General features: G+C 49.7%; 1 protein-coding gene across 1 annotated transcript in view; it reads left to right on the top strand.

The window, feature by feature from the left end:
• Positions 1–11,983, top strand: part of WWC3 (WWC family member 3) — an 81,696-nt gene that overhangs the window by 17,849 nt on the left and 51,864 nt on the right. Inside the window, exon 5 of the mRNA XM_040634598.1 lies at positions 10,651–10,780. Within this exon, the coding sequence (XP_040490532.1) occupies positions 10,651–10,780 (130 nt within the window). The remainder of the gene's footprint in view (positions 1–10,650; positions 10,781–11,983) is intronic.

Here is an 11,983-nt window from a genome sequence, read left to right as displayed (position 1 = left end):
CCCCCCCCCCCCCCGATGCCAGTAGTACCCTCTCACCCAGTTGTGACAGCCGAAACTGTCTCTAGACATTGTCAAACGTTCCCTGGAGTGCACACGAGCCCCCAGTTGAGAACCACTGGGCTAGTGGCCACTGCTTTGAGTAGCACAGATACTCGAACATTTCCATTGCCACAGAACATCCTATTGGACAGTCTGGTCTATAGGTCTTCCTCCTATTGGCGTCTTTACAGTTAGAACTTTATCCCTACTAGAAGTTTGGGGTTGAATTTCTTTTTTGTGAGCTATATTAAGTCAGCAAATTCAGTGAACAAAAGTTATTTTATAAATGGTGATACTGTTCTTCCGAAAGAATTGATTTTCTTGAGAAAGGGTATCGTGTGCTTACGGGTCGGTTGAGCCCATTCTTTCTCAATTCAGGGCCTGGCTTCGCTCGCCGAGCTTGGGCACGTGCCTCACGAACCCTTCTATGCCTGCTTTTCTCCTCAGTCAGTGGGGTGGCTTTAGCTCGGGCTGCTGTGACAAAGTACCAGAGCCTGGGGGCCTTAAACAGCAGACCCGTTTACTTCTTACCGTTCTGGAGGCTAGAAGTCCAAAATCAAGGTGCTGGCAAATTTCCTGTCTGCGAGGGCCTGCTTCCTGCCTTCTTGCCCTGTCTTTACGTGCTGCTGCTGGTGATGGTGAGCTCCGGTCTCCGCTGTCTCTTCCTTTTAAAGACACTCGCCCTGTCTTGGGGGACCCCACTTTCCTGACCTCATCTAACTCGAATTGCCCCTCTAAAAGGCCCCCTCTCCATATACCACCACATTGTGAATTGTGGGGCGACAGGCACATTCAGTCCAGAGCAGCGATCATGGGGCTGAATGGTCCGGAGGGCAGCAGCAGAGCCCGCTCTAGTCAGCCTTCCGCAAGTGGCAGGGGTCCGTGTGGTTACTCGGGAAGGGTGGGCAGCATGCCACTCTGTTGACTCATGTGTGCAGATGCAACGACAGTGTGTCACATGTGACAAAAGTATTGCTCTTTATGGGGAAGTGATACAAGAATGTCAGTGTTTGCCAAGCACAGTTATCTCAGCCTCATATAAAGGGTAATTACCGGGCATGTCAAACCCTGCTGTTTAATACTAGGTTGAGATTCACTTTCTTAATCATCCAGGATTGTTTTGGTTGATTTGTTTGCTCATTTTTATTTTAGGACTTATTTATTAGGGACTTATTATAGGCACCAAGAGAGTCACAATAGAAAGGGGAACTGGGTCCTGTCTACGGGGACTTGGACTTGGCTGTCTCTGGCCCTGAGAGCTAACCATGCCCTCTGCAGGTCCCACCACATGGGGGATTTTGGTCATCCCGTCCACATGCTTAGTGTGACCTGGAGTCTTTCAGCCTTGCTGTCAGCTTTTTGCTCCTCTACCATTATCCAGCGGTGTGCGTGCACATGCGTGTGCCTGCACGCTTGCTCCTGTGATTGCAGTCCACGATGGGGGCTCCTTTTTTTAGTCCTGGTCAGTACAGCTTTTTAAGAAAGTTTTGCTTAGGCGAAGCAATCTTTTTCAATATCGGCTGCTGGTTTTGTTGCTCATCTTGTCCGTCTGCTGCGGTGCTTCCCAGCTCAGCGATACACGGCCTATAATTTTACCCCCACGGCCAGCCGGCCTCCAGAAGCTCGATGCCTGCTAGGCTGCGTCTGCGCGTGCTGTGGCCACACTTTCCCGTGTCACTTCTGCTAAAGGGCCAGACACGAAGTAAGCGGAAGCAAATCATTTAATTTGGGAGGTCTTCTAAAGTGACTAGGGCTGTCTGCTTGAATCGGACATTGATTTCATCCTTTCCTTTGGCTACACAATAGCTTTCTCTCATTACCAGGGAGAGCCGACACTTTGCAGGGTCTCTAGATAATACGACGGAACTGAATGCTGGGCATTGTGCAGGCTGCATGTTGCAGTTACGTCCCTTCTCCCTTGTAGAAGCTCTAGGGAAGGTGATGGAGGTTTGGGGTGGTTCAGGAACACTCTGAGGCCACACAGGACCCCCGAACCTCAGAGGGGAGCCCGGCCCGGCACCTTTCCTCGCCGGCTCTGGCTTCGGTAGCGAGATTGCCGGGCCCGGGGCCCATCCCTCTGGCCTCTGCCACTCTGGCCCTGGCCATTTCCTTCTGTGAACACAGAGATTCTGCTGCCCTGGCAACTGAAGGCTGAGCGCTAGAAAAGCAAAGGTGCAGCGGCTCAGGGGCCTGAGGAAACCCATTTACCTCAGCAGCTCCAGGAAGTTAGTTTATCGCTCGTAGTGGAACTAATTTCAAGAAGGGGCAGAGGCAGCCTCAGTTTTCCAGGTTTATGGGATGGGAGGCAGCCAGTGCAGGGAGAGCTGTGACCTGACACCTGCGGGGGTAAATGTGTCCCTGCCCAGGGGACCATCCTCCCTCCCTGCCAGAGCCTGTGGGGATGCCCGCCCTCCCCAGGAGAGGCCGAGGAATGGCGTGGGAGAAGGTTCTGGCCCAGCCTTGGTCCTGGGGGACTCACTGCAGCTTTCCAGCTAGAGCTGCCTCAAGAGGCAGTGTTTAATTGGCTGTTTGACTGTACATGCTCTCTCTGTCCTCCCAGGAAGGAGACAAAACACAGGCACGCATGCCGTGCTTAAAGTTCTTTGCAAGTGAAAAATAATCTCGTAGCCTTCCCCTGAATTATACACGCTACGCAGGAGACGAAAACAGCCCCCTTATTTTTCTGGTATTGAAGACTGGCTCTTACGCTTCCGTCGAATCATGCAGATTGGTATTATTATTGAGAAATTTTTTTTTTTAAGATTTTATTTATTTATTTGACAGAGACAGCCAGTGAGAGAGGGAACACAAGCAGGGGGAGTGGGAGACGAAGAAGCAGGCTCCTAGCAGAGGAGCCTGATGTGGGGCTCGATCCTAGAATGCCGGGATCACGCCCTGAGCCGAAGGCAGACGCTTAACCGCTGTGCCACCCAGGTGCCGCTATTATTGAGAAATTTTGAAAACCTTCCGTGAGCGTCAATAATGTGATTACCCTAACCCCTACCGTAAAATCCTGACTCTAAGCACAGATAATACATGAGCTGTTGGACGGAAAAGGGCTTCTTGGATGTTATTACTAGTGTTGATTTAAGGCAGAGACCCTAGATTTTCCTCCAGAAAATTTTCTGCTGTTCTTGCTTCCCAGAATATCCAGGATATTCTTTTCCAGAGCACCTCGCCAGGAGTTTAGCCGCTTATAACATTTTAAACTCTTACTTGTTTATCTTGGTGAACTTTCCTGGCTAGCAAGGAAATCCATCATTACGCTTGGGTCCAGGTGAAGAAAAAAGAACCTTTTGTATTTTTTTGAGGGGGGTCTATGTACGTTGTTAATTTTTGTAAATGGGAGCTGGCCATGAACACAGTCTCTAGGTTAATGATAGAATAGGTACGTGTGTGTGTGTGTGTGTAATATATATAAACTTTTAATGATGGAAAATGTCAAACATACACAAAAGTAGAAAGAGCGGTAGCATGGAGCCCTCCTGGACCCTTCACCCCCACCTCACCAGCTAGCCACATGGGGGCCAGTCTTGTTTTGTCTGTCAGCTTGTCACCTCCCCCAAACCCTTACTGCCTTATTGAGGCAAATCCTAGAGGCGTATTGAATCCACAAATATCTCTTCTAAAGATAGGGATCCCGTTTGAAAACATAACTATAATGCCTGTACCCCATTTAATAGTCATCCCTTAACATCATCCCTCCTCCAGTAAGTTTTCCCATTTCTCTGGCGCTTTTGGGTCCATTCAGATGAGGCCCGCGCAGTACGTTTGGTGGGTATGTCTCTGAATCTCTACTCCCCCATCCTTCTTTTTTTTTCCTTTTTCCTTTCTGACAGCTTACTTGTTGAAGAAAGCAATTTGCTTGTCCTGTAGAATTTCCCCGATACTGGGTTCTGCCGCGCTGCTGCACATTTAACGTGTTCCTCTGTCCCCTGCTACTTATGCAAACTAGTGCAGTGAGTTCGAGAGGCTTGATCTGATTTGAGTTCAAGTTCTTTTTCTATTCTTTTTTGGGGGCGAAGTCTGTTTCGTAGCTGGTGGTGGTGTCTCTTGCGTCGGGAGCTGCAGACTGTCCGGTTCTCTTGTGACGTGGAGAGTACCAGTGCGTTCTGGTATGGTCAGCCTCATGCATCCATTCGTAACGTTTCCCATCAGCTTTACAGCTGATGCTGTGCACGTGCACATGTGAAAGAGCTCAGAATAAGTGGGTTTGCTGGGTCAAAGGGTAAATGCATCGGTTGTATTTAGGAGAGGTTGCCAAATCCCCCTCCTACAGGTTCTGCCCTGTTGCCTTCCTACCACTAGCAGATGAGTTTCTGTTCCCACGGCTGTGCCAACAGAATGTGTTGTCACCGCTTTTGCATTTTTGCCGGTCTCATAGGTGAGAGATAGTATCTCAGTGTAGTTGTAATTTGCATTTCTCTTGAGGCGCTTCATAAAAGTCTTCGGAAAATAGGAGTAGCATTTATGAGTATGAAAGTCTTTAGAAAAATCGATCTTTTCCAGTGAAAATGCTGCTGGGCTCCGCTGCCTTCCAGTTTCTGAAGGTTGTTTGGAAAAGCGATCTTAGTGTAACTCGTTAGCAACATCCAGGGGCAAAGGCGGAGGGCTCAGAGCAGGATGTGTGCAGTTTCCCAAATGGGTGATGTACAGGAATGTGCTGAGTGTGCCGTAGGTGTGGGAGATTTCCCTCTCTAGTTACTCTAGATCTCCCGGAGATATGGAATGTACCTCATGTTAGATTCTGAGTTGTCTCGCAGCCAGAACGCTCATTTAACGTTGCCTCACCCCGAGTTTCCCACGCTTACGTGCCACTCACTGAAGCCTCTTTCCACCAGGACACCTGTAAGGTCCCTGTGTGCTGGCGTGATGGCTCAAGACGCTCTGGGAGGGGGGGCACCGTCCTGCGCACCTTCTTAGCATCTGTTGTCATGGTGTGCCGGTGGCACACCTAGCACCTGTTCCCTTCTTGCAGCTTCTGCCACGGTCACTGTTACGGCTCACCATTCTCATGCCGTAGTCATATGGACCCTCACAGTGTCTCCTGTGCTTGCAGCTTCCTGGGGCTTTCTCTCCCACTTAGAGTACAGTCCCCAATCCAGAATGAGTTGGCCCCTGTCCTGACCTCGTTTGCCCCCGTTTCACCCCTGCTCACCTGCATCCACCCCCTGGCCACCCTGTGGCTCTCCCCACTGGAACTTGTAGCTCCCTGTGCCTGGAACACCCTTTCTCCCAAATTCCACACACCTGTTCCCTCCCTTCTGTGGTTCTCTGCACAAATGGTGTTTCACCAAGGTCCTCACTTGAGCACTAGCTCTAAAAAGGACCCCTTTCCGTCACACTCCGTCCTGGAAACTGGATTCCTTCTCCTTAAAACACGGATTGCTGCCCACCCTAGTGATTTATTTTTTGTGGTCTGTCTCCTTGACTAGTGTGCCGCATGAGAAGAAGGACTTTGCTTTGTTCCCTGTGTCATCCTCAGGACGCAGACAGTTGCAGACAGAGGCCAGGGCCGAGTGGCACGCGTGGACGCTGCCCCAGGCGCTGTGGTGAGCGGCTGATGTCGTGGCGCCTGCCTGCCGGGAGCCATTGTGGGGTCCGTGTCACTGTTGGACACCGGCACCCTCTAGGGGAGGGCCTGGGCTGCCCCGTGCCACAGCGGGGGGCTCTGTAAATCAGCCCGTCGTCTTCTCTTCCACATACTGTGCTCCATTGTGTTTTAAGAAACCCTGTTCCTTGTTACTGCTATTCAGATCCTGGAAAGGGGTGTTCGCTAGATGTTCCAATACCCAGTTTCCATGCAGCACGTTCTTCAGCACAGGGTCAGCCTTTGTGCTTTGAGCCTCGTAGTTGCTTGGTGAACCTCTTCCCTGTTCGGGTGGCACGAACAAAGCGAAACCCGTGTGTGTCCGTAAACAAGAGTGACGCCCCTTTCCCGAGCGTTCTCTACTAGAATGCCGCACTATTACATATTGGGATTAGCATTTTCTGTCCCAGGGGATTTGGTGTTTTCAGAAGAGAATGGGATGGCTCACAGTTGGAGCAGGCCTAGGCCGACAGTATCCCATGAACGTCGCACGTAAGGTGCGGCGCGTGCGGAAAGCCTGGCTCTACTCCGCTAACTGTACGGCCGGGGCGGGGGGCGGAACCAAAGCGGGTGTTGTTCCTGGTTGTGGCCTGGGTCCGGTGCCCCACGCAGGGCCTGCTGCGCATAGAAAGCTGCCGGAAGCTGTCTGACGTGCATTCCAGGCCGCCTGCCAGAGCTGGTAGAGTTGTAACAAAACTTCTCATTCTTTTGGGTTGTAATGTGTGGTATTAACACGGAATATCTTTGGAGGCCTGGCAGCCCTTTTCTTCATGCTGTGGGTTTATGAAGCCATTTGGTTTGGAGCGCCTGGGTGACTCAGTTGGTTAAGTGTCTAACTGTCGATTTTGGCTCAGGTCACCATCTCAGGGTTGTGGGTTCGAGCCCCATGTTGTTGGGCTCCGCACTCAGCGGGGAGTCTGCTTCTCTCCCTCTGCTCCCCCCCCCACATGCTCTTTCTCTCTCTCAAGTAAATGATAAATCTTAAAAAAAAAAAAAAGCAGCCATTTGGTTTTACTTTTGCCAGAATAGTTCCCTTGACATCTTAACTTGAATAACAAATACGGAAACTTCAGGGCAGCAGGAGGTAGGGGTTGACAGACGGCTCTAAACTGCCCTCTCAGCCGCAGTACTGTCATTTGAAGCTGTACCTTCTCTTCTTTTCTCTGATCATCTCTTGCAAAAGCAGACCACGAAGAGCACCAGTTTCCTTTGGGATGACGTTTGACGGGCCGTGTGGGTGGCCTTTGGGTTTGACGCTGTGTGCGTTTGGAGGCCTTGGCTTCGAGTGCATCTCTAACCCAGCGAGGAAGAGGATGAGTGCCGGTGTGAGGGGCCTCGCTGTGAACCTCACACTGTGCCTCTTACTGGCTCTGTGACCTCGAGCAAGTCACCTAATCTCCCTGAAGCTGCTGCAAGATGTTGAGGAGTGAAAAGTAAAGACTCTAGTGTGTGTACTGGATTTTTTTACACTGCGCCTTAGTCCACTCGGGCCACTATAACCAAATACCATGGACTGGGCGGCTTATAAACGATAGAAACTTATTTCTCAAAGTTCTGGAGGCTGTAAGTCCCAGCTCAAGGTGCCAGCATGGTCGGGTTGTGTGTCTGCTGAGAGCCAGCTTCCCAGTTCCTAAATAGCCATTTTTTCGCTGTGTCCTCACATGACGGAGGGGCAGGGAGCTCTGCGGGGTCTCTTTTATAAGAGCACTGATCCCATTCACGGGGGCTTCTCCCTCATGACCTGATTACCTCCCAGAGGCCCCACCACCGAACACCATCGCATGGGAGTTAGGATCCCAGCATGTAACTGGGGGGTGGGGGGGGGGCATAAACATTCAGATCATAGCACACTGTATAATAACTTACGTTTTTATTAATACCACCTTTTGTTGAGCGGTTATCACTTTTCTTTTTATTTCAGATGTATAAGCACTCTCTTGGGCTCTTAATTAAAATTAAAAAAAAGAAAAGACCGTTCTTTTGGCAGTCACAGATGTTACTATTTTCTTTATGAAATGGAATATATTGGTATTTTAAAATACCAAATCACTGACCACATCCTCTGAATTTGACCAAAGTTCTAGAGGGAATTTGAGCAAAGGGCGAACACTCCCAAAGAAATGAATTTTGCAGATGTAAAGGAAGAGGTTTCCTCCCCTTTGAAGTTTTTATTAGATGAAGATTTATTGTAGTTGAAAATTGGAAGTGGTGTGAATTCTGTGAAACATTGCTTGCCCTTATAAAAGCATACGGGCCTGAACTTGGCCGCTGTGAGCAGGGGTGCGCCTGCGGTATCAAGGGGCATCTCTGCACTTGGCGATCCAGTGCAGACTTGAGAACTGGGAGACGTGGGTTTGAACCCAGGCTGCTCTGCCAGATCTAACAATATGCGATGATATTATTAACATAACATGTAATGTATACTTATATAATATAATAATAATATATAACTTTTTGAATAACAGTATTCTCTCTGAAATACTAGGACTTCAAGACCATGTTCCCTAGTAGCTTTCACACTTTTTAAACAGTGGAATCTTTTTCCCTTTCCTTTCCTACAAGTGACATCTTCTGCGCATCTCAGACATTTCCTGTCTGAGACAGAGCAAAGAGGAGTGCTTACTAAGCAGCGGTGAGGGTCCCCAAGCTGAGACAGGCTCTCCCTTTAGCCGCTCCTGCTCCCCACACCAGGACGCCCTCGGAACAGAATGGAAGCAGCTGTTCTAGGCCAATCTGCTTTCTCTTCGAGGTCTCAGAGCCACTTGGGGAGAGCTCAAAGTGCAGGTCTGTGGCCTTGAAGTTGAGCTGTCATTCTCCGAGGTGCGCTGCGGTGTCTGCGGGGGATGAATTACGGGGCTGCTGATCCCCCTCCCTGAGGGCATTTGGGGCCTAATCGTGGAACCTGGTGCCTTGACAGGCTGCTGGCTCAATCCCTGGGTTTACTGATGGCCACACTTAGGCTCTATTGCTACTAAAAGCCCTAAGGAAATCACAACACTGAAGTATAAAGCCGAGCTGACGTGCGTCGCGGCTCACATCACAGTTGAACGCTGGTGGTGTGTGTCTGTGCTTCTGTGGCTGTTTGATTAGCTGTCATTTCCAAGCCATTGAAAAGGTTTTGTTCTGTGTAGTGGAGTTGCATTTCTCTCTGTGGGTGTGGGTGTCAGGTGATGATCTATTTGCTGTGCTTTTCATTTTGGAGGAGCTGTAGACCTGGTTAGCAGAGGGGCTGGTCACTGATGGTTACAGAGAAATCCAATTTCTCTGGCCTTGGGTTGTTTTTGTCTGAGAATGATGTAACCCTTTCCTGCCGCCTTCATCAGCCTTTGTGGGTTGTTGGTGGGGACGTTAAATGAGATGTATCGGAAAGCCTTTTATCAGATGAATACAGGGAGACGTTATTACGTAAACGAGTCTAAGTATTCTCTGCAGGAAAAGTTGGGCCACTTCTTGGGCTGATGTGCTGTGAGATGGATGACCTTCCATCTCTACCTTCGGTGGAGACTCTTGGTTCTCTGTAAAACAGCTAAAATGGGAAAGCATGTGGGCCGGCCATGTTGGGATGCAGAGGTGTCACCAGGGAATGTGTGGGGACCCACGATGTGCCCGCATCCACTCCATGGAAGAGGACTCAGGACCAGTTTTCATAAATACATCATTTGTAGCTGATGCAGTCCCAGTAGTGCTCTTGAGCCCTGAGGCCTGATTCCAGAGGGAGGGACTGGGTTCCCGCCTCTTCTATTTGTCCTTCTCTTATTCCAAGGGTGCTGATAGCGCAGACCAACTCCGGGCCTAAAGTGGCAGAGTTGGCGAAGTCTTCACCGTGAGTGTGCAGATGCAGCGTTAGGCTGATAATCAGCATAATCCCCGCAAACACTGCGTGCCCGGCGCCCTGCCAAGGAAGCCTTTCCCTGACATTTTCTCATTAAACGGGGGAGGCATTAAACTGAGGCGTGAAGAGTTGAAGTGACTTGCCCAGGGTCCTGCTGTAACACTCAAGTGTCACTGGTACTCACCAGCCTGCCAGGATGCTTTCGTGAGTGGAAAATCGGGGAGTTTGGGCTGGCTGTTAAGGATCCAGATTCCCCGGTCACCTGGGGGAGACAGTTTAGCCCCAGGACCTGTGTGGTGGCGGGTCTGGAATCTGAGAGGCCTGCTGATGGCTTTCCAGAGGAGTTCATACCGTTTCTGGACCAAAGTATTCCAACCAAAAGGTTAGCCCTGAGGCCTTCCAAGGCCCAAGACCTAGGTAGGGGAGGTGAGACGAAGGGTGCGCTGTAGGAGCCGAGCCTCGGCTTGGTCAGCACTCGGCTTCCACCACCCAGACCAGGCCTCGTGTGCACAGGGGCGGACTGGCCGGAAGGAGAGAGGGAAGGAAGGAGCGAGGGAGGGAGGGAGGAAGTTCGAACGGATAGAAGGAAGGATGAATGGGTGTTTGGATTGAAGGAAAGAAGTGAAGAGGTGAGTAGGAGGGGGAGGGAGAGAGAGAGAGGGAGAAATTAGAACCGGAATGAGATAAAGAAAGGTGGAGGAGACAGTTTGCAGTTTTGTATGAGGCATCGTTACTGCATTGCTCACAACTTTTTGCTGTTTCCCACATGTTCTTGTACACAGATGTCGTTCGTATGCTGATTTAATAGGCATTTTGGACCACTAACCCCGATGCTGGGGATAAACAAATAAGACATGATCCTCCTGTCAGAGAGGAGTTTAAAATGTCAGGAAATTACCTAAGCCACTGTTGGTTGCCTAATCATTAGTAGAGGTCATGGGAACCCTGCTTCGCAAGTCCTCACCTGCATTGGGTGTTCCTGGAGCAAAGGAAGCCGTCCACTGGTCAAGTCTCATCTCTGTCTGTATACCACAAGCAAGGAAGGTTTTATGGGATCTTTATTTTTCTTTGCCGAACCAATGTGTTCGACTGTCTCCCACCTTTCTATAAAGCTTCTGAGTTTTGCATTGTTGTTCAGTGGATTGTTAGACTCTCGCATGGAATGACTTTGATTTTTCTTTTTAACCAGGATTGATAGAAAGATGTCAAGCGCTCACAGCAACTACAAACTGAATGAGGCCCAGGCGATAATGAGCGAGCTCCGGACCATCAAGAAAGCCATTTGCACCGGCGAGAAGGAGAGGCGGGACCTGATGCAGGTAGGGGCCCGGCATTCTTCACAGCCCGTGTCTGTCTGCCTTTAGTTAACATTTCAGGCAAATATGTGTTGACAGTGTGTATTATATATTCGTTATGTATACAGTTCATGTATATTTTAAAACATACATACATGCCGTATGTGTATACATGTTCTTTATATGTGTGTATATTTCTGCGTACTGTGTATTAAAATATTTAAAAATATGGGTGTTAGTTTCCTAGGGCTGCCATGACAAAGTACCACAAAGGGGTGAAGAACAACTGAAATTGGTTCTCTCAAGAGTCTGGAGGCCAGGAGTTCACAGTCAAGGTGCCAGCAGGGCCATGCTGTCTCTGAAGGCTCTAGGGGCGGACGCTTCCTCACCTCTTCCAGCTTCTGGTAGCTGCTGGCAATCCTTGGCGTTCTTTGGCTCGTAGATGCCCCACTCTAATCTCTGCCTTCGTCGTCACATGGTGTTCTCCCCGTGTCTCTGTGTCTACGTTTTCTCGTCCTTACTTACGAGGATGCCAACCACTGGATGAGAACCCACTCTAATTCAGTATGACCTCACCTTCACTTGATTCCGTCCGCAAGGACTGCCTTTCCAAATAAGCTCGCTTTTGCCAATTCTTAGGACTCCAACCTGTCGTTTGGGAGGGCACAACTTAAGCCATAACGATGGGTGATACAGATTGTTCAATAATCAAAATAATTTAAAAAGTCTCTGATGAGAAGTCTTGCTGTCACCCTGTTCTTTCATCTCCTGTAACGACTTCTCTTAGCTTGTATTCCCTGCCAGCATTTTTGCAGACCTGGGAGGGTGCGGGCACACATTCGGCTGTCCCACGGAGAGCTAGGGCTGTGCCTCCTGCTGTCCCAGCGGCTTCCTCACGTAACAGTAATGCCCACACCTGCTCCCGTGTCTGTACACAGCGAGCTGCTTCACTCCTTGATAGGGCTGCCAAGTGTTCTGCCGTGTGCACAGATGGTCGTTACATGGCTGGGATCGTTGGGGCTTTGTACTGCTTTATTCTTTGTCCCTTGAACTTCTGGAGATTTTGTTATTTTTAGAAAAAGCTTGAGTTTTTGCAGATCAATGTGCACTGGTCTTTTTGCTCGATCCCGGGGTGCATTCAGATGTTTTGGGTCCGGCTTTCATTTTCCACTCAGCACACTGAGTGCCTAGGAGGCGTGTGTCTAGATTCTGCAGAATGTAAGGCAT

The sequence above is a fragment of the Ursus maritimus genome, assembly GCF_017311325.1.
Source record: "Ursus maritimus isolate PB19 chromosome X unlocalized genomic scaffold, ASM1731132v1 scaffold_X1, whole genome shotgun sequence".
In the NCBI taxonomy this organism is placed as follows: Eukaryota; Metazoa; Chordata; class Mammalia; order Carnivora; family Ursidae; genus Ursus; species Ursus maritimus.
This window is presented reverse-complemented; position numbering and strand designations above follow the sequence as displayed.